The sequence below is a fragment of the Doryrhamphus excisus genome, chromosome 14, assembly GCF_030265055.1.
Source record: "Doryrhamphus excisus isolate RoL2022-K1 chromosome 14, RoL_Dexc_1.0, whole genome shotgun sequence".
In the NCBI taxonomy this organism is placed as follows: domain Eukaryota; kingdom Metazoa; phylum Chordata; class Actinopteri; order Syngnathiformes; family Syngnathidae; genus Doryrhamphus; species Doryrhamphus excisus.
The window spans coordinates 3,270,066-3,293,900 of NC_080479.1; the positions used below are offsets into that span (position 1 = coordinate 3,270,066).

The 23,835-nt window shown below is 44.7% G+C and overlaps 1 protein-coding gene, 7 non-coding genes and 1 pseudogene across 8 annotated transcripts; 5 read left to right on the forward strand and 4 right to left on the reverse strand.

The window, feature by feature from the left end:
* Nucleotides 1-539: 539 nt before the first annotated feature.
* On the reverse strand, nucleotides 540-4,269 carry LOC131101722 (uncharacterized). The gene is made up of 8 exons (XM_058047064.1): nucleotides 4,175-4,269; nucleotides 2,907-3,612; nucleotides 2,753-2,812; nucleotides 2,456-2,646; nucleotides 2,132-2,167; nucleotides 1,936-2,043; nucleotides 1,770-1,847; nucleotides 540-1,694 (listed from the first exon to the last, which is right to left on the reverse strand). The coding sequence occupies exons 6-8, from the start codon at nucleotides 1,991-1,993 to the stop codon at nucleotides 928-930; spliced, it is 903 nt and encodes a 300-aa protein (XP_057903047.1). The 5' UTR covers nucleotides 1,994-2,043; nucleotides 2,132-2,167; nucleotides 2,456-2,646; nucleotides 2,753-2,812; nucleotides 2,907-3,612; nucleotides 4,175-4,269; the 3' UTR covers nucleotides 540-927.
* Nucleotides 4,270-4,652: 383 nt separating this feature from the next.
* LOC131102493 (5S ribosomal RNA) lies at nucleotides 4,653-4,761 on the forward strand (annotated as a pseudogene).
* A 112-nt stretch (nucleotides 4,762-4,873) lies between these two features.
* Nucleotides 4,874-4,992, forward strand: LOC131102479 (5S ribosomal RNA). Its single transcript, XR_009119470.1, has one exon. It is a non-coding gene; the product is annotated as a 5S ribosomal RNA (ribosomal RNA).
* A 112-nt stretch (nucleotides 4,993-5,104) lies between these two features.
* Nucleotides 5,105-5,223, forward strand: LOC131102474 (5S ribosomal RNA). The gene has a single exon (XR_009119466.1). It is a non-coding gene; the product is annotated as a 5S ribosomal RNA (ribosomal RNA).
* Nucleotides 5,224-6,283: 1,060 nt separating this feature from the next.
* Nucleotides 6,284-6,357, reverse strand: trnan-guu (transfer RNA asparagine (anticodon GUU)). The gene has a single exon. It is a non-coding gene; the product is annotated as a tRNA-Asn (tRNA).
* Nucleotides 6,358-6,850: 493 nt separating this feature from the next.
* Nucleotides 6,851-6,923, forward strand: trnak-uuu (transfer RNA lysine (anticodon UUU)). Its single transcript has one exon. It is a non-coding gene; the product is annotated as a tRNA-Lys (tRNA).
* A 1,819-nt stretch (nucleotides 6,924-8,742) lies between these two features.
* Nucleotides 8,743-8,824, forward strand: trnas-gcu (transfer RNA serine (anticodon GCU)). Its single transcript has one exon. It is a non-coding gene; the product is annotated as a tRNA-Ser (tRNA).
* Nucleotides 8,825-9,111: 287 nt separating this feature from the next.
* trnak-cuu (transfer RNA lysine (anticodon CUU)) lies at nucleotides 9,112-9,184 on the reverse strand. Its single transcript has one exon. It is a non-coding gene; the product is annotated as a tRNA-Lys (tRNA).
* Nucleotides 9,185-10,475: 1,291 nt separating this feature from the next.
* Nucleotides 10,476-10,546, reverse strand: trnag-gcc (transfer RNA glycine (anticodon GCC)). Its single transcript has one exon. It is a non-coding gene; the product is annotated as a tRNA-Gly (tRNA).
* Between the last annotated feature and the right edge of the window lie 13,289 nt (nucleotides 10,547-23,835).

Consider the following 23,835-nt stretch of genomic DNA (forward strand, 5'->3'; position numbering starts at 1 on the left):
TAATAATAACTAAACAGCAATAACAATATGGGCTGGCTCAGTAGCCAGCCCATAGACTGCTACTGCAAGTAGCAGTCTATGGGCTGGCTACTGGGCCAGTCCATAACTAAACAGCAATAACAATATGGGCTGGCTCAGTAGCCAGCCCATAGACTGCTACTGCAAGTAGCAGTCTATGGGCTGGCTACTGGGCCAGTCCATAACTAAACAGCAATAACAATATGGGCTGGCTCAGTAGCCAGCCCATAGACTGCTACTGCAAGTAGCAGTCTATGGGCTGGCTACTGAGCCAGTCCATAATAATAACTAAACAGCAATAACAATATGGGCTGGCTCAGTAGCCAGCCCATAGACTGCTACTGCAAGTAGCAGTCTATGGGCTGGCTACTGAGCCAGTCCATAATAAAAATTTGTAAACACCACAAGGAATAACAATATGGGCTGGCTCAGTAGCCAGCCCATAGACTGCTACTTGCAGTAGCAGTCTGTGGGCTGGCTACTGAGCCAGTCCATAATAATGACACTTAATAGAGTTAATTTCTGATTAAACATTTCTGGTTATAGTGATGAAGTCTCACCTGTCAACCCACTGAAACTGGGCTTTCTCAATGCCAGCCCTGTTTGAGGGTTTGAGAGACCCTCATACATCGGCCGCAGGGTTTTGTCCATCTCAGACTGCACCATGACCCAGGACAGGATCATCCAGTTCTCATTCATCACAGCGTATGACGACATGACACCAGATGAAAAGGTGACTTTCTTGGCCACTTTCCGGGTGTGGTCTGAGCGGAAAGCCTGTCCAAAGGTACCCTGCAGCATCCGCTGAATGGTGTCCTTCTGGTTCCGGAACTCATGCAGCAAGCAGTCGGTGAGGTAGTGGGCAGACACAGAGACCCCGTTCCAGCCATCACTGTAGCCCCCAAAAGGCTACGGTTTTCGCTCCTGCCGAAGGAACTGAGTGATGGTCTTTTGGCCGCCATAAGTTCCTGCCTCTCCATCCATGACATTCTGGCAGCACAGGAGATGGCTTGGCACGGAGTTGGCACGCTCATACTTGAGATGCAACATCTTGTTGACCTGATTTGCCATGTCTGTGGGTGATTTTCCAGTCCGTCTCAACTCATCCAGTACTGACTTACAGATGGCCTTCTTGTAAGTCAGTAACGCTGGCAACAGATTGGTAAACCTCTTGGGAAGCTTTTCCAGCCAGAGCGGGTTGTCGGAATACCACCTCTTATTGCAGCTCTTACAGCACAGCCTGGAGGAGAGCAGGTAGTATTGTCCAGTGAGGCCCACAATCACTCGCGGTCTCCCGACTCCAGCAGAGACAACACGTGGCTGAGAACAGTCACCAGAGCACGGCAGGGTGTAGTTGTTTTTTAGCCGCCCCATCAAGTAGTCATTTTCCGGCTTCCAGACGAAAAAGGGATGAAGATGAAAATACTTTGGGGACGGCAGATCATAAATACTGTCAATCAGCTCAGGCTGGGGAGGTAAGCGCCACAGGGAGAAGGTTTTCATAGGGTTGTTGACAGGGCGGGAGCCTGGCCACAGACCCATGGACTCCAGTTCCAACTTCATCCATATTTTCTGCTGGTGTGTGCAGTTCCACTTATTGACCTCCTGGTCAAATGACAGAAATTGTTGAGGTGGAGGCGTAGGTGGGACTGCCGTAGGTGGGACTGGTGGTTGGTCTAGTTGGAAACAGACATGCACATGTCAATTTTGACACCCTTTTTAATGTGACACTATACTGCTGTGTTACTTACTGTGGGGTCGCTGTGCAGACTGTGGCTCTGCTGCAGATAGAGTGGAGGCTACAGGGCTCCCAGGAGCACATGCAGTTTCTAAAATGAAACCAAATTACATGTACACTGTGTTAATATTATATTAATATCAGGTGCAGTCAGTCACATAGAAAGATGAATCACCCACCTGGGGCAGGCTGTGCGGTCTCTTCTTTGGTCTTTGTTTTCTCTGGTAGCAGAAACATCAACTCCCGTGGGAAAGGCACTGGAATCTTTGGAGGCAGCACAGCTGGTGCTACACAAGGAAAGAGGCGGTGGTGCATTTTACCGTGAGTGTAAATCAGTTTGGATTGAAATGGTCAAACATCACTTAAAGCCTTTACCATCGTCTGGTGCATCTGGGCCAGTCGGTGCATGTTCTGTGTATAAAAAAAAGGAGAAAACGTGATGAAAGATTGATTGAATGAAATATTGGCGTTTCAGGGGTATTAGTAGAGTCACTCACAACAAACTGCCATTTGCTACTTCAACTACTTGGTTTGGCTTTTTAAAGAATTAAATAGACCTTTTTTGTGATGGTCTAGTCTAACTTTAACTAGAGCAGGAGAAGTAGAATGGCTCACTGCAAACACATGCTTCCGGCGTTAGTGAGCAAACATCATTCACCATTTCATCCATTCAAAAGAATGTATTCAAATTATACTTACCCTCTCGTAGGCTGTATCAATTCATAGTCAGTCACTTGGACTGTAGGTAGAACACACATGAAAGGAACAAAAGTAGAACGTGACGAGAACACATGCAATCACAAAATGCCCTTTGAGGTCGGTCGTTATTTAAGAACTTCGCCCTGGACCTGAAAACCGTAGCAGCTCTAATGTTGGTGGAGCAGATCCACCTGCAAAACACATAGAAACTTGAGTGATTTACTTTATACAAAACACATAGACAAGGCTAGGAAAGTAAAAGAGCCTAACATGTACATATCCATAAACTGCACATACTGAGTATATCTGGAGAGATGCTGAGCATGGCTTTCTCCAGCTCTTCGTCTTCGTCCTTAGCTATTAAGAAAGAGCGGTGATATAGTTATTCAACAGTACTAAAATGGTCCAATGCATACATATGCAATGCAGTATAACTTTAAAAAGACTCAACCGTGCTCTCATCAAAGGTTGTGGAGGCGATGGTAAAAGAGGTGGAGGGCTGCTGTTGCTGCTGTTGCTGCTGCTGCTGCTTCTGCAGGTACTGTTGCAGTTTGTGCATTTTTGTACCCGTCGCGCACTTTCTTCTTAAGATGAAGGCTGCATAGCCATCATCCCTGCTCTCCCAAATCTCCCTCCAGGTGTTACTGGCGCGTGCATCAAATCCAACCAGCTGGTCATCCTCTGCTGCTGGGGCGGGCACAGATGTTTTTAGGGACTCATACTCAAGAAGAGTATTAATTTCCTTGAAGCTGAGGGCATAGCGAAGGAATGACAGAAGGCTGTCCTTGCTATGCCCCTCAACCACCAGCACTCCTGCAGCCTCCTCTCTCTGGTGGCTTTGGATAAGATACACAGTGTATCCCATGTCATTCTCCAGGAGCCAGCGGAAGGACATATCTTTGTACTTCCCAAACTGCAGGATGTACTCGCCCAGTACTTCAGTTTGGTCTGAAGCATCTCCCCCTCTCTGACGGACCACTGCAAGGGCGTATTGCCTTACAACCTCCTGCTGTGCAACAGGAGACTTGTCCCTCCTCGACGGGTTGTCCTTAATTTGCCTGGCCTCCTCGGTGGGATCCTGCAGCAGGAATCCCAGTGGGCCCTTGCGGAAGACCACACTGATTCGCCCGGGGAAAAACAATCTCTTCATTTTTTCTCTACAGTGACAGAAATAATGAAATAATATAATGTATTATTATCCAAAACCATGAATACAAGTACAGGTTACAGTATGTGATAGCAACATGTATGAAATATATGTATTGTTGTCATATATGAGCTTTTCCAAGAACATTTACAGACTAAAGCAATGTCTATAAACTATCATCCATACTTAAATGGTATCGCAACAACTACAGTCATGTTTGTTTGTTGACTTTCTTTGTTCACTTTACAATAGCTCATAAGAGTTTAATTTAACAGATGATTTGTACTTATCCATGAACAACTATAACATTGTACTTACAAAAAAAAACCACAAGTCTTATGAGCTATCGTTATATTTGTCCAAATAATTGTCGCTAATGCATATAATAGGTATACGGGGTCGGAAAATAGCGAACAATAGCGCCACAAACCCACGTGGAGAAACATGAAAGCAATTTAAACACTATACAGAACAGTTCAAAGACTAAATATTTAAACAGAACAGTTCAAAGACAAAATATTTTTCTGTAGCCTGAAATGCAAAAGACAATATATTTTTTACTGTAGTTTTACCGTGTTTTTGTCGCGTCGTCTCGTCGCTCGCTCGGAAAAAGCAATTGTGCTGTGTTACCTGAAGTTCAGGATGGATGTGGTGGGTGGAGCAGAAGCGGCCACAGCGCCACTCATGGACAAATGTATATTACATCCATCGTGGGGATGAACGCCACAGCGCCACCCCTGGACAAACGTATATTACATTCATAGTGGTCTTTCGCTCTCATTGGAAATGAATGGGGAAAGTTTAGCTCGTTTCAGCCGAACTATCCCCGCCGGCCGCGCGGAAAACGCCTGATCTCGTCCGATCTCGGAAGCTAAGAAGGGGCGGGCCTGGTTAGTACTTGGATGGGAGACCGCCTGGGAATACCAGGTGCTGTAAGCTTTTATGGTTTCTGCTCTTGCTTGACAGCAGAGGGCGCTGTTTGACACTTTTTGCTGGAGTCTAGTTTGGCCTGCGTCGCCTTCAAATAGGATCTTTCCAGTTGACCTGCCAGCTTACGGCCATACTCCCCTGAAAACGTCCGATCTCGAAAGCTAAGCAGGGGCGGGCCTGGTTAGTACTTGGATGGGAGACCGCCTGGGAATACCAGGTGCTGTAAGCTTTTTATGGTTTCTGCTCTTGCCTGACAGCAGAGGGCGCTCTTTGACACTTTTTGCTGGAGTCTAGTTTGGCCTGCGTCGCCTTCAAATAGGATCTTTTCAGTCGACCTGGCAGCTTACGGCCATACTCCCCTGAAAACGCCCGATCTCGTCCGATCTTGAAAGCTAAGCAGGGGCGGGCCTGGTTAGTACTTGGATGGGACACCGCCTGGGAATACCAGGTCCTGTAAGCTTTTTATGGTTTCTGCTCTTGCCTGACAGCAGAGGGCGCTCTTTGACACTTTTTGCTGGAGTCTAGTTTGGCCTGCGTCGCCTTCAAATAGGATCTTTTCAGTTGACCTGGCAGCTTACGGCCATACTACCCTGAAAACGCCCGATCTCGTCCGATCTCGGAAGCTAAGCAGGGGCGGGCCTGGTTAGTACTTGGATTGGAGACCGACTGGGAATACCAGGTGCTGTAAGCCTTTTATGGTTTCAGGATTCCAACCTGTGCGGGGAAACCCCATTGGATTTCGAGTCCAACGCCTTAACCTCTCGGCCACCGTGACTCCTTGGAAAAGACCAATGGGGGCAGGTGACCCCATTGTCCTAGAACCAAAATTTTGCTGATGTCAAGGATCAGCTGGCAACATATGCATGGGAGGAAGTCACATGGTTTGTGTGAGGGGCTACACAAGTCTTTCCACTTCTAGTTAAAAGCCAGGCACCTCACAATGTTTCCATAAAGTACCAAGGGATTGTCTTGTTGCCCTTGTATTTTGTGGGCAAAAAGGAGGCGTTTGCAAGTGGACCTCAGACCCTATCACTGGTCACCTGAACAGGGACTTGAATCCCGGACACTCAGATCAAAAGTCTAATGTTCAGGTGACTGGCTCAAACTTTGTCTTGTCTGACCACTCTTTTGTCCAGAAGATATTTGGCTAATGTGGTCTGTTTTCTTAAACCTGCAAATGTCCAAATACACAAGGGTATTGTCTTTGTAGGGAGCATTGTAGTACATGTGACATGTATACTACATATGACATCAGAAATGATGGGTCTTTATTCAACAGAACAAGAACATTTCTTTTAAATAACAGCATAGGAGCTGCTGAAACACAGAGAAGGCACTGCTGGGATTTGAACCCAGGATCTCCTGTTTACTAGACATGTCTGTCAAAAAATCACAACAGTATACAGTGTCTTCTCTTAAGGGCCCCTGCTTACCAGTTGATGGGGTTTGACTTGATTCCTTTTAACATAAAAGCATTCCGTCGTCTCTTAATCTATAATCCTGGATGGCGCTTTTGCAAAAGATAATATTTTCAAGCAGAGCTTCTGTGTTTCACCAGACCTGTGCAGAAACAAACTGAAATCTGTGACTTGATCAACCTAACTTCTGATCAAATGTGTTAGACCATGGAAGCTGGAATGTGCTTTTGAAAAGTCATTGACACGCAGTTTGCCAATTGGGAACCACACAAGTGCTGTGCAAGAGTGGAGCGCAAACATGAATGAACAGTGACACTAGTGACATCCAGAGAACGTCCCTGGGTGGGCTCGAACCACCAGCCTCCCGGTTAACAGCCGAACGCGCTGACCGATTGCGCCACAGAGACGGACACACTGCCAACTTCTGTTCAGTTGAAGCCATACTAACGCATGCTATGCGTCCAGCATGCCCTTTGTTTTGGATGTGACTCGCACCTTCTGGTGTAACAATCGAGGCATTGCAAACCAGGACACCAGCTTTACTCTTTGATGAACGCAAAGTATTTTTGGGTACAATCCAGGGGTCTTGTGCTCTCACGGAAATGGCTCTGTCCTTTTTCAACATGAGTTGAGACGAAATGTATTAAAATAGACAGACTGCATTGATCACTCAATCAGAATTTCTCAGTTTGCCAATTTCAGACTGCGTGACAAAGAATCAAGTCAAACTCCATCGACAGGATGGACAGGGGACAACAAAGCAGGGAAGATAAGGGATAGGGAGGAGAGGGGAAAGATGCGACCGCCTTTGTTGAGAGCCAGAGAAGAAGCTCTCATCTCTGCAAGGTCAAGTACAGTATGCCAAGATTTTACCTTGTGAGTTGTCCTCATTCCATAAAGGCCTGAATAGCTCAGTTGGTAGAGCATCAGACTTTTAATCTGAGGGTCCAGGGTTCAAGTCCCTGTTCAGGCGGTGAAGGTAGGCCCCTTCCCTGAATAACTTGTTTAAGTAAACCTTTTCGACCAAGCACCTTTGCGATCTTCCAGGACTGTGGGTAAACGCCATTCTCAATAATTAAATTGAAGATACAGTGCGAGACAGGCACTTTGACCAGCTTAGCCACAGCGCCAGCTGTGCATCTGGCACCAACACAAAAACAGTTCGCCAATGGGGAAAAATGTTCATACAAGGGAGGGAGTCCAAAGTCCAACACGTGTGAATTGAGAGTCCCTGGGTGGGCTCGGTTATCAAACTCGCTCCCAAGGAAATTTTGGAACTTGGGAAAGCAGTAAGAATGGCAAGAAGTAGGATTAAGAATCCTACTTCTTGCCAAAAGCCTACCCTATGGTAGAAGATAAGATATGCCTTTATTCGTCCCTCAGTGGGGAAATTTGCAAGGTCCCACAAGTTCCGCAACAGCTGTGGGAGTACCTCAGTATGTTTACAGACCATGGACTCCTCCTAAATTTAGATACATAGCCTTATCCATGCCAAAACCACACAACAACCTTGACCAAATCCTGACTGACATAACTGACTTGGTACATAATCACCGTCTCAACGGAACTGAATTAGCCCAGCTGTTGACATTGACCACAGGCTCCAAGTATGGTGCTTTTTGTACGGCCATTTAGCCAATTTGGCCAAAGGGGAATTCAGAACACCCTCGTGGCCCATTGCCATTTTTATGGTACCTGGCGACTTCAACCAGTGAACTCCACTGTCCCGCTTATCCTCATCGACGGACTGTATTCCCCACCCTTTACCAGCATGGGGACATTCCAACCCAAGATGAGAACACACTGGACCAGGTACACAGCAACATAGTACGTGGCACAGACACAGCTTCACCCTACCCCCACTTTTAGCCCAGACTGAAAAAGCAGAGAACCCCCTTTGCAGCTGAAATTGCTCAGTTGGGAGAGCGTTGGATTGAATCTCTAAAGGTCCCTGGTTCAATCCCAGTTTTCAGCACAATTGCTGTTTACATCGTGAGTTGGCAAATAAAAGGTGTAAAGGTGTGACTTTGTTCTCTTGATTTCATCAAAATCGATCACGACAACACAGCCAATGACATATTAAGACCAGACAAGTGCAGTTGGGAGGTGACGTACAACAAATGTTCACAGCATTAGGTCTGCAAAGTGTTCAGCTGATACACATTTACTGGAAAGGAAAATGGGCTTTTGTCACGGTAGCCATGCCGACACGAGCTAAAATGTTTCTCCCGCCAGGACAACACCCACATGAAATTCAAGCTTTGCTCGCAGACGAAAAAGAACCAGCTGGAATGAGCAATCTGCACCTCCAAGTCTGAGTTTATGGTTCTTGCCCAGAAAAGCATAGCTCACAGCCGTAATTGTATAGTGGTTCCTACTCTGTGTTGTGGCCGCAGCAACCCCGGCCGATTCAGGGTCATGGCAGGTGTGTGTTGCTTTTGTAATTGTATTGTCTGAAAAGACAAGATTGTCTGTCCACTTGAAGTGTGGTGATGTAAAAATACACTAGTTTTGACCACACCTGTATTTTTAGTAAACATTATTAGCATGCAATGAATCAAAGTATAAGGTACGATGTCGGAGATCAAGAACGCTTTTGTTGGCGAAAAAGCCATAACATATCATTTCGACAATACGGGTATCAAACCCGCTATTTCTTGCATGTAGAGCAAGAACTCTAGCCTTTGAGTTAAATCCCCCCGCTGCACAGGAAGGCTGCCACAATTTCTGCAACACCGAAACACTAATTAAGATGTGTCATTTTGAATCAACAAGACCATGTCCACAAAGGAGATGAGGTGACCGAGAGGTTAAGGTGATGGACTGCTAAGCCATTGTGTTCTGCACGCATGGGTTCGAATCCCATCCTCATCGGACTATACTAATGCGCCAGTTTTGACACCACCTGTGTTTTTAGGAAACATCATTAGAATGCAATTAATCCAAGCATCCGGTACGATGTGGGAGATTGAGAATGCTTTTTTGGCAAGAAAAAGGCATAATATACCATTTGGAGAATGCAGGCATCAATTCCACTTAATCTCACATGCGAAGTGAGCGCTCTACCATTTGTGGTCCTACAAGAATGAAATGTTTTCCGCATGTTGCAGAATTTTCCACAGGAAAGAAATCTTTAAGATGTATCACCAAAAGAGCTGAACCGCCCAATGTGGGGCTCGAACCCACGACCCTGAGATTAAGAGTCTCATGCTCTCCCGACTGAGCTAACAGGGCCTTTTTCTGCCAAGATATCACTTTTTATTTTTTTTAAATTGATGTGGTCTTCTTGATGTTTGATCAATTCCACACCCAACCTAGTTTCTCGGGGAACAAAGGAGCGAGAGGTTCAGTCATAGCTGAGAACTTTGGAAGTGTAGTCATCTTAACCCTCCTGTTACATTTGTCAGGAACAGCCATGATGTTCCCGGGTCAGTTTGCATGCTTATTTATCTGAAAGATGTCCAAAACCAAAAAAATCCCCACAAGCATTGTTAGTTATTCACTACTAACTCCATTACTAACTATTCTATCAATCTTTAGTGCAATGGTGTACCTTACCTCTCACAGGTAGTGGTTTAATTAATTTTAATTAATTAATGAATTGAATTAATCAGATGCATCATGACCAGTCTGCATCAAAACATTATCTGAAATCCTGTGGCAGGTTTCTGGCATTGATTCTTAATTCAGTTGCCATCCCTGATAGATGGTAATGGTAATGGTAATCATGCCCGCGTGGCAGGCGAGTCTCTTTGCTTGTCTGACGTCTGTGTCGCATCCTGATTGGCTGGCAGCAAATGTCAACAACACGCGCGCGGCCCCCACTTGGCAAGTGAGAATTCTACCACTGAACCACCAATGCCACGTGGGGACACACTGTAAGAGAAAAAAAATTCAACCGTCAAGTGGATGAGCCTCTGCAAAGTGGCGCTGAATGACAACACATCACAATGTCATACTCTTTGGATTCAAGCACCTTCTGGCGTAATGGGATCCACAACAATCACGTCAGCTGTGGATGCAACGTCAATTCGTTCTTGAAGGGCACGTGACAAAAAGAAGTACATGGTTCACAAATCAGCTGCCAAAGTTTCACTGACCAAGCACCCAGGTACTGCTGGCATTTGAACCCAGGATCTCCTGTTTACTAGACAGGCACTTTGACCAGCTTAGCCACAGTGCCAGCAGTGCATCTGGCACCAACACAAAAACAGTTCGCCAATGGGGAAAAATGTTCATACAAGGGAGGGAGTCCAAAGTCCAACAAATGTGTGAATTGAGAGTCCCTGGGTGGGCTCGAACCACCAACCTCTCAGTTTACAGCCAAATGTGCTGACCAATTGCGCGACAGAGACTACAACAGCATGACTGCAGTCAGGTTTCACTAAGTGCTGTCCACCTTAATTCTCGGGTGGTCCGGTCTGTTACGTTTCAGGTGTCATTCTGAATACTGCCCTTTCGCAGGAAAAGAGCCTTTGTACTTTTTCAACATGAGCTCTAAAGAAAGGTACAAGCTGAGATATACTGCATTGGCCGGGAATCGGACCCGGGCCCCCCGCTTGGCAAGCGAGAATTCTACCACTGAACCACCAATGCCACATTGGGAAACACCATCGGAGAACAAATTAAATTGTCGAGTGGATGTGCCTCTGCAAAGTGGCGCTGAATGACAAAACATCACAATCACAACACACGCACATGATGCCAGGGGAGGCCGAGTACTAACAGAGCTGAGCGAGAGGGCATAAAAAAAAAATAGTGACCTTGTGGTGGTTACCCGACAGCACCAAGGATATGGTGCACGTCTGATGCGTAATGCATGCCAGGTGATGTTCATCTAGCGAGCGGACATTCTTGTGGGGGACAAGCTCAACAGTAGGAATGTTGAGAGAACTGACCAGTCCGCTATCAATGAAGTTCTCGTCTGCCCCAGAGTCAATTAATGCTGTGGTAGGAGAAGCTTCCCCCGCCCAGGATATCGTACCTTCCACCTGAAGTCGGCCCACCAAAGCGGATGATGCAGCCGGTGTGGTTGGAGCGGGCAGTGCCAGCAGCTGGGGAATATCCCTGGTGGAGGAAGAGTGTTGGCGTGCTGGGCGAACTGGACAGCGGGAAATTGTGTGTAGGACTCCCACAGTACAGGCACAGCCACAGGCGTGGACGGTGACTCCTCTCCGCTGACGAAAGGCGACTGGCTCCCAGTTGCATGGGGACGACACTCCCGACGTCATCAGACGGCGCTCCGCTGCTGGAGCAGGGAGGGAGGAGTGGTGCCGGAAGAGCCCCAGGAGGTGGGATTTGGAGCCGACATGTGGGTCGGAGAGGCTCCGCTGTGCGCTGCGCTCCCGCAGCCGGTTGTCGAGTCAAATGGATAGCGACAGAGAGCGGCTGGAATGACAAGGCGCTGTGGAGCGCATATCGGGCGAGTGTTAGAATAAAATGTAGATTATTTTGTTAGTTATCACCCTTATATCCACTTGCTTAGACAATAGAAAGTGTTTGAATGTGCTGAAGAAGGAATGTTCCCGTGACCCTAATCAGAGACCCTCAGCGACCCCCAGGTCCTGGAGGTGCTTGGATGCACCAACAGCGACTCTGCAGATGCTCATGTTAATCCTGCAAGAATGTGTCAAGATAAGAACTCGTAAAACATTAAAAGTAATAGCTCTCACATACACACACACACATAGACAAACAAATACAGCTCGTGCAACTGCCTTCTCCACCCCCCCTTAGAGTTGCACGACCATGTAGTAGGGACCCCCGAAAGAGAATAAAAGGAGAGGAGTGTGAACTGCATATTCAGAGTGGAGCGGCATGTCACTGGGTATGTGGTTTCACTCTCCTCGCTGCGATCAACTTGGAATATTGTTGTCTGTCTCTTCTGTATTTCTGTATTGAAGTGATTTTACAAGTGTCACAGGAGTTTGAACCTGACATTTACTTGGTTCTTCGAGCCAGATCCCAAGATACCTGAGGAGTCCAGTTGTGGAGCGGACAAGACAGAAAGACCGTGGCCACGGCAGACAAAACCCTTTGACGGGCTGTCTTCTCAGCTCAACAACTGGAAGCTGAAGGTTGACGGGATACCTACGGAAGAGACGACAACAATCAGTAAGACACTTTTGATCAGAGTGTGAGTGAAAGGGCGCCGTCCCTTTGTGTTGTGAGTGAAAGGGTGGCATCCCTTTGTGTTAAAGCAGGGGTGGGCAAACTGAGACCTGGGGTCCACATGCAGCCCGCTAAGGGTTTTTGACCCCTAGAGCTGAGTGCGGCCCGCGAGTCAATAAGGTTTGTCACCCGGTGCTAAAAGCCTTGTGTATACTAGTCGCTGGCAAGCAAAGAGACGGACTCGACAGTCTTCTGTAGGAAGACGAGCTGGCAGTCTTGTGTAATAAGATGGACCCACAGTGTTACGGAGTTGGCGGTCTTTCACAATAAGACAGAGTTGGCAGTTTTTTTAACAAAGACAGAGTTGTCGGTCATGTTAGGCTAGAAAAGGAGTGCCTCCACGGTGAAAGGCCTTTTCGGGGTTTGAATGTGAAAACGTACAAATGAGTGTGTGAATGGGAGATTTTGTCACTAGACAGGTCTTCATATTAAAGGGTGAGAAATAGAGTAAGTCTTTGAGGAAGCAGAGGCAAGAATTCTCCACCCTCACCGGGGTAGAAGCTTGAGAAGTACCTCAAAGAAAAGTTCATTACTCTCTCACTGACAAACAACCCTGTTGTTAGTTTTCCCTAGGAAGCTCATCACAACAGGGACCAAATTATTCCCAAGATGGGAAATAAAAGTGGAAAAACACAAGTCAAAAGGGAGGAACTAAATTGCAAGGATTGGTGTTACGTGTTTCAGCACCAACCAACCAAAATAAAACATCTAGAAATATGGATTAACAAGTATGGTTTTGACGGACAATTATCGATCCCTAAATTAATAAAATTGCAACAGGATATAGCAAAAAGGAACAAGAATCAAACCAAAAAAATGCAAAAGCAAGGGTATGATGACCTGTCATATTGGAAGGAGTTGGCAGAGAGAAGGCAAAAAGGCGAGGCGAAGATGGAAGAAAGGAAGGCGAGAGATAGAGCAGAAAAAAAAGGTTGTAAAAAGGAAGAGTTATATAAGATAGTAAGGGAAGTTTTACTTCAGGAGTATCAGAAAGATGAAGGAAAAGTAAATGAGGAGAAAGACGCAGACACATTTTTTACACGAAAGGAAGGTAATGAAAGTAGGGTTATGCCAACTAAAGGAGTGAGCAATAGTAGTCAAAATGATGGTGTAGTAGGTGGACAATCACAATTGTATCCACAGTTCGAACCCCCACAATATGACAACCACGGTGTCAGACCATCAGTGCCATACCCACCACAAACAAGAGCTAAACCTTTTTCTGTTGAGTGGTCAAAACAGATGGGAGAAGTATTTTCTCCTAAATCACCATCTAGGGTTTCACGGGAAACCGATGCGTTTCCAATGATAGAAGTACCGAACCCTAATGTAGCCAATGATGAACGTCCCACAATCCTAGTGTATCGTACATGGACACAGGAAGATGTAAAGAAGGCCTTAGATGGTGTCACACCTGTAAAAGAGGACGCCGTAAGATTTATTACAGACATGAACAACTTGAGAATGTCATACCACCTGAACGGAATAGAAGTACAACAAGTGTGGATGAGAGCCTTAGGGCCAGAGTGGTGTCTGTGTAAAGGAAATTGGAGCCCCACATATGGCAATGGCCAACCTGTGGCCCATGATGACCCCACATTGGAGCAAAGAATCAATCAGTTGGAAGAGAGAGTCCTAGCAAAGTTCAGGAAAAGAGCTAATTACTCAACAATAGGACAATGCAAACAAAAGAATGACGAATCATTTGATGAGTATAGAGTGCGTATGATTACGGTATTCAAACTAAATAGCGGCCTTGCTGAAGATGATGAACCCACAGGCCCATACCAACAACAGTTAAAGAATGCGATACATGCTAATTCAAATCCTGGCATAAAAGGGTGGGTTGATAAACATTTCATCGGAATGCCCACAGCAACTATGGCAGACTATATCACACACGTGCAGCATGCAGCATGCAAAATGCAGGTGTTAAGTAACAAAAATAAGATGCAAAAAATACACACCTTTGTTACAGATAACGGAGAAATCCTCTTTCAAAGTCAAGGACGATTCAGAGGAAAAGGTAGCGGAACAGGTAGACAGAATGTACGAAGCTATCCCAACAATACTGGATGTTGGAATTGCGGTGAAGAAGGTCACTTCTCCCGTGATTGTGACAAAGGCCAGTTCAAAAGGAACCAAAAGCCATATTAGGCATGACTAGGCTTGTCTAAACAAATAGAACCAGAACCAAATGATGAACCAGTAGTAGAATTAAATTTACAAGAGGTATTTGCCTTTGAACATCGCAGAAGTCACATTGGAAGTGAATGGTAATCCAATCAGATTTCTTTGTGACTCGGGAGCATGTAGAACAACTTGCAGATATGAATTTCCACATTCAAGATCTGCAGGCAATACATGGCTCAGGACAGCAGGAGGAAAATTTGACAATAATGGTCAAGTCCCTACCAATAACGTTGTGGTCCATCAGATGTAGGACTAATTAAAAGTGCCCAACCTGTACAAATTAAAGCTAAAAATGATTACAGGACATGTGTTAGGCAATACCCAATAAAACCAGATGCATATGAAGGAATAAAACCAGTGATAGAAGAATTGTTAAAAGCTAAAGCCTTAGTAGAATGTAACAGCTCAAAATGGAACATCCTTAATTTTCCAGTGGGAAAAAGTGCCACTCTCTGTGGGATGGAGAATGATACAGGACAAGCTGTAAATCAAGCTGTGGTGGCAAGAGCACCTTGTGTGCCTGACCCACACACATTGTTAAATTCTTTACCAACAGATGTCACATAGTTCACCATAGTAGACATCAGTAATGCATTCTTCTCCATTCCAATACATAGAGAAAGAAGGTTTAGGTTCGCATTTACGTTTGCAGGAAAAATATACATACACACGCCTACCGCAAGGATATTGTGAAAGCCCGAAAATGTATTCACAAGCAATGATAGCCATTATGTCTATGTTTAATCCCCAAATGAAAGCCATATATTACTATATGTAGATGACATCCTACTAGCGTCACCAGATAGGAAGTCATGTGAGGAAGACACAATAGCCTTATTGCACCATTTAGCGAAAGAAGGCCTTAAAGTCAATAAAGACAAAGTACAATTTTGTAAGCAATCAGTGAAGTATTTAGGGCATCAGTTGACAGGACAAGGACAAACTATTCTAGCTGACAGGAAACAAGCAATTTTAAATGCACCTAAACCACAAACAAAAAAGCAAATTATGTCCTTCTTAGGACTCACTAATTAGATGTAGATGTTGGATTCCAAACTATGCACAAATAGTGTCACCATTAACAAACTTAATGTATAAAAATGATGTCACTCTTACAGTGGAATGAGGAGGCAGAAAAAGCATTCTGTGAAAAAGAGTACTGGTAGGAAGTTTGATTGTAGCACTGCATGATTACAGCAAAACATTTAAACAAACAGTAGATTATAAAGATGTGAAGTGAGGCCGAGGTCATGTACTCAACTCAGTCTTACCAAGAGTATGGTGCAAAGAAACAACCAATAGCGTACTACTCTTGTAAGCTAGATGCAGTAGCATGCGCCATCTTACATTGTGTGCGGGCTAATAGCAGCATCTATGGCCGTGGAAACAAGTGCAACCATTATATTGTTCCATTTACTAGTAACTGAAAGTACCTCATGCGGTTTCCACCCTGCTATTGCAGACGAGCATGACATTTTTGTCTCCTGCTAGACATCTGTCTTTTGTCTCAACCACATGTAACACTTGAGCGATGCACCACGCTCAACCCAGCTACCCTTCTACCACTCCCTGAGGAAAGCGAAACACATGATTGTGATGAACTAACAACACAAACTACAAAGTGTAGACCAGACTTATTAGCTCAGGCACTAACAAAAAGAGGAGATTTTTGTAGATGTTTCCTCAAAGAAAAATGATTTGTGGAAAGAATCATAACTGGCTATGCAGTCATAGCGCTTACAGAAGCATGCAAATTAATGAAAGGTTAAAAGGTGACAAATTATACCGATAGCCAATATGTACATTGAACAGTACATACCTTTGCAGAACAGAGGTATGATAACATCAACAGGAAAACCAGTAACTCATGCAGGATTGTTAACAGCATTACTAGAAGCAGTGCAATTACCAATACAAATTGCATTGCATGTAAATGGGACATACAAATAATACTGATCCGATATCCTTAGGAAATGCGTTCGCTGATAAAATTATAAAACAAGCAGCACTAAAGGAACTGGACCATCTTGAAACTGAAAGATTACAAGTAGACTTTGAGATATTGGCTGATATGCAACAACAAAGTCCAAAATAGGAAATTGACCACTGTCTTAGTAATAAAGCAACCTTGGACAAAAATGTTTATATGTCGCCAGATAAGAAACCAATCTTGCCAAAAAAGTGTAAAGGTGGGCTGATATTTTGAGCCATGGTGTTACACATGTCTCAACAGGAGGGATGTGTCACACTATTAACACCCACTTTAATTCGTATTTAAAAAATCTTATTCAAAAAATTTTTGTTGAGCGTTTTTAATGTGTGCAAAACACAACGTCCAGGACAACTTGTGACCGAGGTGTGGCCAATTTCCAAAACCACAATATTAATTTCAAGTAATACATATGGACTTTATTGAGCTAAATAAAAGTGAAGGAAGGTCAGCCCTGATTCTTGCATCCCAGAGCTGTTGTAGATTGGCCTCATATGGGATGGAGTAGGGGTATGTGTATGAGATGGACCAGGATCCTGTTCCTGGACCAGACACTTGCTCCTTCACCCCATTATCTTTATTGCCTCCTGAGTTTAGTTTTCCAATGAGTGAATGACCATAAATGCCTGAGACCATCCTGGCTTTTTGGTTCTCCCACAATGATCTCTGCAAAGATAACACGAGACGCAGCACAGGATGCTGTGTCCTGACCTTATACTAACTTTACTAGTGGTTGACAAGTACTGATCGCAGTTTAACATGGTACTCATCTGATCTGCATGGAATATATTGAGAATGAAACAGAATTAGACTACAGCAGTCACTTTGTAAATTAACTTGTAAAAGAAAAGAAAAAAGGAAAGAAAACAGGAACAATGTTCTGCATGGACTTAAAGAACCATAGCGCGTACCATCCCCAAAGTGGAGGACTGGTAGAACAGAAAATGCATGGAAGAAACAAAGTGTCCAAGGACATAATGTTTAGATCCAGTTAAATTACACATAAACATAACGGCACAAATGGTTTGAGTCCATATGAAACATTGTTTGTCAAACCATATAGGTTGACACGATTCGAAAATGTGTAGGAAACTGATGACAATTCTACTTTGATAGAAGACATGAGACTGACACCAGGAGACTGAGTGTTGAGTAAAAGTGTAAAAAGAAAACACTGGCACTCTCCCAAGTGGGAAGGGCCTCATCAAGTACTGTTAACGACACCAACAGCATTAGGAATTGTAGAAAGAAACACTTGGATACATCAAACGCATTGTAAAGTAGTCATTGTTCGGGAGTCTGACGAGGAAGGTAAAGACCAGTCTGTGATGCAGGGGACTTCAGAGTCCTAGACTCTGAGGCATTGTGTTGAGCAGTGAAGATTATAGCACATACCCTGGTCCAGAAAACCGAACAATGCATCCTAGTTCTAAGATCACTATTGTAACAGGACATGCATTGTGTCCAGTTTTATCTTCACCAAGACCTGAAGAAGATCCATCACATGAACTGTGCTCTGACAGCAAACGATCACTTCCAGACTGAAAGTTCAGAAGATGTTTGCTGACATGGTGTTTATGGTGACAACGACAATCACATCACCAGCCACTAAAGTGGAATGTGGCCGACTCAGAACTGGACAGGATCACACCTTTGATGCAAGGACAAGCCAAGCACCAGAATCTAGAAGTGGCAACAAATGGCCACCTGCAAGGAGGACATCCAGAGGAGAGACTAGAACAGCAATATGACCCTGGCATGTGCAGAAAAGGAGACTTTGGACCAAAGACTTGATGGAGGACTTTCTTAGACAGCAATATATAGAGATATCCTGGATGAAAACCTGCTCCAGAGCGCTCTTGACCTCAGGCTGGGGCGAAGGTTCATTTTTCAGCAGGACAACGACCCGAAGCACACAGCCAAGATCTCAAAAGATTGGCTTCAGAACCACTCCGTGAATGTCCTGGAGTGGCCCAGCCAGAGTCCAGACTTGAATCCGATGGAACATCTCTGGAGAGATCTGAAAATGGCTGTGCACAGACGTCTCTCATCCAACCTGATGGAGCTTGAGACTTATTGCAAAGAAGAATGGGCAAAACTGCCTAAAGATAGGTGTGCTAAACTTGTGGGATCATATTCAAAAAGACTTGAGGCTGTAATTGCTGCCAAAGGTGGATCAACAAAGTATTAAGCAAAGGCTGTGAATACTTATGTAAATGTGATTTTTTTGTTTTCTATTTTTAATAAATTCAAAACATGTCAAAAAAAACTTTTTTCACATTGTCAAAATGGAGTATTTTGTGTAGAATTTTGAGGTAAGAGATTAAATTAATACAATTTGTGAGGCTGAATGAGGCTGTAACATGACAAAATGTAGAAAAAGTGAAGCGCTGTGAATACTTTCCGGATGCACTGTACATGTATTTAATTGTGTTGTATTCAGATATCTTTTTATTCTATACACACGAGAGAAACCACAAACGCAGTTGGTTCTTCTGTTGCAGGCATGTGTTTGGCCAGCTATGTGGGGCGGGTTGAGCATGACCTATGAACCAGGAAGTGCGGGAATCGGTGTGTGCTGTGCTCTGGTGGTGGAAGTGTGAACAATAAAGTTGACTGGAAGCAGCCGTTCGCTGTGTTCTTTTTTGGTATTGAAATCCTTAAGCAAAGATTGATTTAAGCAGCTCGACATTGTTCTATGCTATAGAACAATGTTGAGTGTATTATTGCCCACTTTTAATGCAGTTCGGCGCAGAATACCGGTTATATCGATATTTTTTCCAACTCCCGACAATATCGATATAACAAGACTTTACTGTATTTAAGTAAAGTCACAGGAGTTTGAACCTGACAAAGCTAACATGCTAACTGATACCACGCTAGCACCGAGCAAGAGGGCCTCAGGTCCCGAACAGTTTGATGCAGTCCCATAGTGTCCCCACATCATACAATGTGTGTATTTGCCTTGAGACATCAGCAAATTAGCTAAAATGCTAATATGCGAACAGTCATCATGCTATCACCTAGCAAGAGAGCCTCAAGTTTAGAAACTGCCAAGGTTGTCCTATAACCTCCCTGCATCATGCCATGTATGTATTTGCCTTTAGACATGAGTAAATTAGCTTAAATGATAACATGTTAACGGCTACCATGCGAGCACCTAGCAAGATAGCTTCAAGTCCCGAAAGTATTAAAGCAGTCCCACAGTGTCCCCACAACATGCCATGTGTGTAGTTGCCTTTAGATATGAGGAAATTAGCTTAAATGCTAACATGATAACAGTCATCATGCTAGCACCTAGCAAGAGAGCCTCAAGTCAGCATGCAAGCTCCATAGACAGCTGCAAAGCTTGTATGGCTGGGCAAGCCCATAACTAGAAAATTCCAGCGGAAATTTTGATGCTGTGAACCTCGGGCCCGGTGTCTGCCGTGCCACGCTGCCGAGCATTAAGCATTGCATATTGCAGGAATAATTTTTTACAAACTCTTTGTAAAAGGCATCTAGTGGCATCACATTGAAAGCGAAAGCTTAAATGTGTTCATTCATGTGACCTAACATCAGCAGTTATTTCCAAAGTTGGGGTTTCTCAACTTACTGTCACCTCATAAGCCAAAATAGAACCAAACAGTAGATTTCAAGGCATGTGCAGCTGGATGAAGGAGCCAGGAGACTGAAGTCGGGGCTTCCCTGCTGAGGTTGCCGCCCTTTACCCAACCTCGGAAAAGCAGTGGAAGATGGGTGGAATGCAGCGGAATATTTCAGTTTAAAAAGACAGTGGAAGCAAAACCTGTACTTAAGTTCATATATAAAACCAGACAATTTCTGAATAAATCGTTTGACAGTTTATTTAAAAAGGAACCACAACAAGATGCAACAAAGCCTTAAATTCTTGAAGTCAAAATGTCAACAATTACACCAGTTATGAACAGTATTGTGATGTATAATATTCTGCAATATAGAAAGATAAAACCAATGACAAACACTTCATGTAGCAAGGCAACATGTCCCGTATGTAACAGTTTAGGTCAGCGGCCCAAGGCACATCAAATATTTCAGAAAAAAAAACAGCAGTAATTTTACAAGCGTTCAATGACATTATATCGCACCAACTCACAACAAAACAAGTGATCTCGAAGCACTTTGGTTCACATTATTATTATCATTAGTTTGGTCTATCATCAAGTTCATCATAAATGAACAACAGAAACCCACACCTGCACCTGGCAACGGAGGCAAGGAAAAACTCCCTCTTGGGAAGAAACCTTGGACAGAACCCAGGCTCAGTGGGGCAGCTGTCTGTCTCGACCGTTTGGGTTACTACAGAAAAATGTTTGGTACAGCATGATTATGCATTATAATAATAATAATACATTTTATTTAAAAGTGCCTTTCAGGACACCCAAGGTCGCTTGTACAGAAGATAAAAAACACCAATATAAAATCGAAGACGATTAATGGAGCGCAGATGGAAGTAAGCTGACCTGGTGACGTTATTGATGTGGGATTGAAAAGATAGTGTGCTGTCGAGGATGACACCCAGACTCTTGACCTGAGGGGAGGGGGAGACTAAGGAGCTGTTGATGGAGAGAGAGAAGGAGTCAACTTTAGATCAGGTGGATTTGGTGCCAATGAGTAAGAATTCAGTTTTATTGCTATTAAGTTTCAGAAAGTTAGAGGTGAACCATGATTTTATTTCAGAGAGACAGGAGGTGAGGGAGGGGGGTGGGAGTGTGGAGTTAGGTTTGGAAGAAAGGTAGAGCTGGGTGTCATCCGTGAAGCAGCGGAAGTGAATGTTAAATTTACGGAAGATATGGCCGAGGGGGAGAAGGTAGGTTATGAAAAGAAGGTAACCACACACCTGTGGTGACTGGGGAGGGGTCGGAGGAGAAAGACTTAAGCTGTATGAACTGAGTGCGGTCTGTGAGATAGGAATGGAACCAGTGGAGGGGGGTGTGGGTGATGCCAATTGAGGAGAGTCTACTGAGGAGGATGGGGTGTGAGATGGTGTCAATGGCCGCACTCAGGTCAAGGAGGATGAGAATTGAAAGTGAACCGGTGTCAGTGCAGTGAGGAGATCGTTAGTGATTTTGATGACTGCAGTTTCGGTGCTATGACGGGGACGGAAGCCGGGCTGGAAGGGTTCATACAGATTGTTAAGGGTGAGATGTGCGTGAAGTTGGGAGGAGACTATTTTTTCAAGAATTTTGGAAATGAAATGTAAGTTGGAGATAGGGCAGAGTTTATTGAAGTTGTTGGGATCTGAACCAGGTTTTTTCAGGATTGGAGTGACAGCAGCAGTTTTGAAGGCTGGGGGGACAGTACCGGTAGACAGTGAAGAGTGGATAATGGCAGAAATGAGAGGAAGCAGAGAGGAGAGGCAGGATTTGACCAGGATTGTTGGGATGGGGTCCAGCTGGCAAGTGGAGGGCTTGGATTTGTGGATGAGGTCAGATATTTCAGACGCATTGGGGAGTTGAAAGGAGGGAAAAGGCTGACTGTAGAAAAAGGGTCCGGGTGTGGGGAGAGGAGGCGGTTGTGAACAGAGGTGCTGGTGAATGGAGTTAATTTTGTCATTGAAGAATGCCATCAGTGAGTTACAGGTGTCAATTGAGTAAAAGTGGGGGGGGTAAGGAGTGGGGAGGCTGGAGGATCGTGTTGAGTAATGAGAAAAGTGATTTGTTATTTCCTTTGTTGGATGTGATGAGTCCAGAGTAATAAGCGGATATACGGTGTGCAATGGCGTCTTTGTACTGGAGAATGTGGGTATTGTAACTGTTTTTGTGTATTGTGAGTCCAGTTTTTTTGTCGAGCCGTTCCAGGTGTCGTTTTTTTTTTTTTTTTTTTTTTCATTGTCCGGAGTTCAGGGGTGTACCAAGGTGCAGATGATGAAAAAGAAACAGTCCGAGTTTTCAGTGGGGCAATAGAGTTGAGGATATTGTTTAGACCAGTGTTGTAAAGAGCTGTGAGAACATCAGGGTTGGAAGGAAAATCCGGGATTGGGATACAGTATATTTCGGAGCAGAGAGTGTCAACATTAATGTCCTTTAGGTTCCTGAAGGAGATGAGACATGGAGGTTTGATTGAAGAGAGGCAGAGTGTAATGCTGAATGAGAGGAGGAAGTGGTCCGTTATTGGAAGTTCGTCGGCGGTGCAGTTGGAGGGGGTGAGGCCAGAGCAGCAGAGTAGATCCAATGTATGTCCTTTGGTATGTGTCGGGAAGTCAATGTATTGATGGAGTCCAAAACTGTTAAGGCATAATAGAAAGTCTCTGGTGAGGGGAAGAGTTTTATTGTCTTTGTGTATGTTGAAATCTCCCAGCAGTATTAAGTTATGTGACAGAGTGGAGAGTTGTGTAAGGAGGGTGGCAAAGTCAGTTAAAAAGTCAGTGTGGGGCTTAGGGGGACGCTAAATGGTGGCGACGACAGTGGGGGAGGGTCCAGGGAACATAAAAACAGTGCATTCAAATGAACTGAATGCAGAGACCGTCACCGGCAGGACTTTCCACTTCTCGCGGTGAATTAACGCGAGACCTCCGCCGCGACCGTTGCCACGGGGATGACAGATGTAAACAAAGCCAGCCGGTGTGGATTCGTTGAGGGTGGAAATGTCATTTGGCTGTTGCCATGTTTCCGTTAAACACAGAAAATCAAGCTTACGGTCAGTGAGGAGATCCTGGAGGAGATGACCCTTGCTCGTGAGAGAGCGGATGTTGAGCAGACCGAAGCGAACAGTGGCATTGTCATGCTTAGCGGTAGCGTTAGCATTAGCCGTCCTAACCAGGCGAGCTAATGCACTGCTATCCGCTACCCTGTCGGAGTTTCTGAGAGGACGACGAGTGGTAGACCAGATGGATTTTATTGTTGTGGAGGAGTTGTCGTGATTGAAATTCCTGCGAGACCCACGATGGATGTATTTCCAACGAGGGAGGATAGCGATGTCCGGGTGGTGGTAAAGTACCGGCGGTGGCGGTGAGGGCACGGGCAGATGCCAGCGTATCCAGAGAAGCTCTGCAGCTGTGTACCGGATCAGTTCTGCCATTGGGTGGTGGCAGAACGAGAGGAATTCCAGAAAAGAGCAGATCAGGTGAGAAGCTTGTTGGTCCACAACGTGTCTGCGGCCAGGTGCTAACTTACAGCAGGTAGGCGAGAAGTTGGCAAGCAGGCACAAATAACACAGGAGCAGAGGCTGGATCGGTAATCGTACGCAGGAAAACCCTTCAGTGCTAACACAATAGTCCATTCAGTCCATATTGATGCAATAAAATCAAAAAATACTTAAGAAAAGTTACGGGAGAGTAGTGGCAGCCAGTCGCGCCAGCGTTCACTCAACCGGAACCGGAAGCAATTTGAAAACCATAATAATGGTCTTTATACATAAAGGTGCAAACGCTTGAGAACAAAAAGGCATAGTGCACATATGTATGTGGTAGGTTACTACGTATTAAAACAGGAATGAAGTATTAACACGTCCAGGGAATGTTTGTGTAAAGGATGGTCCTTGCCCTAAACAGACACACACACACAAACCCGGT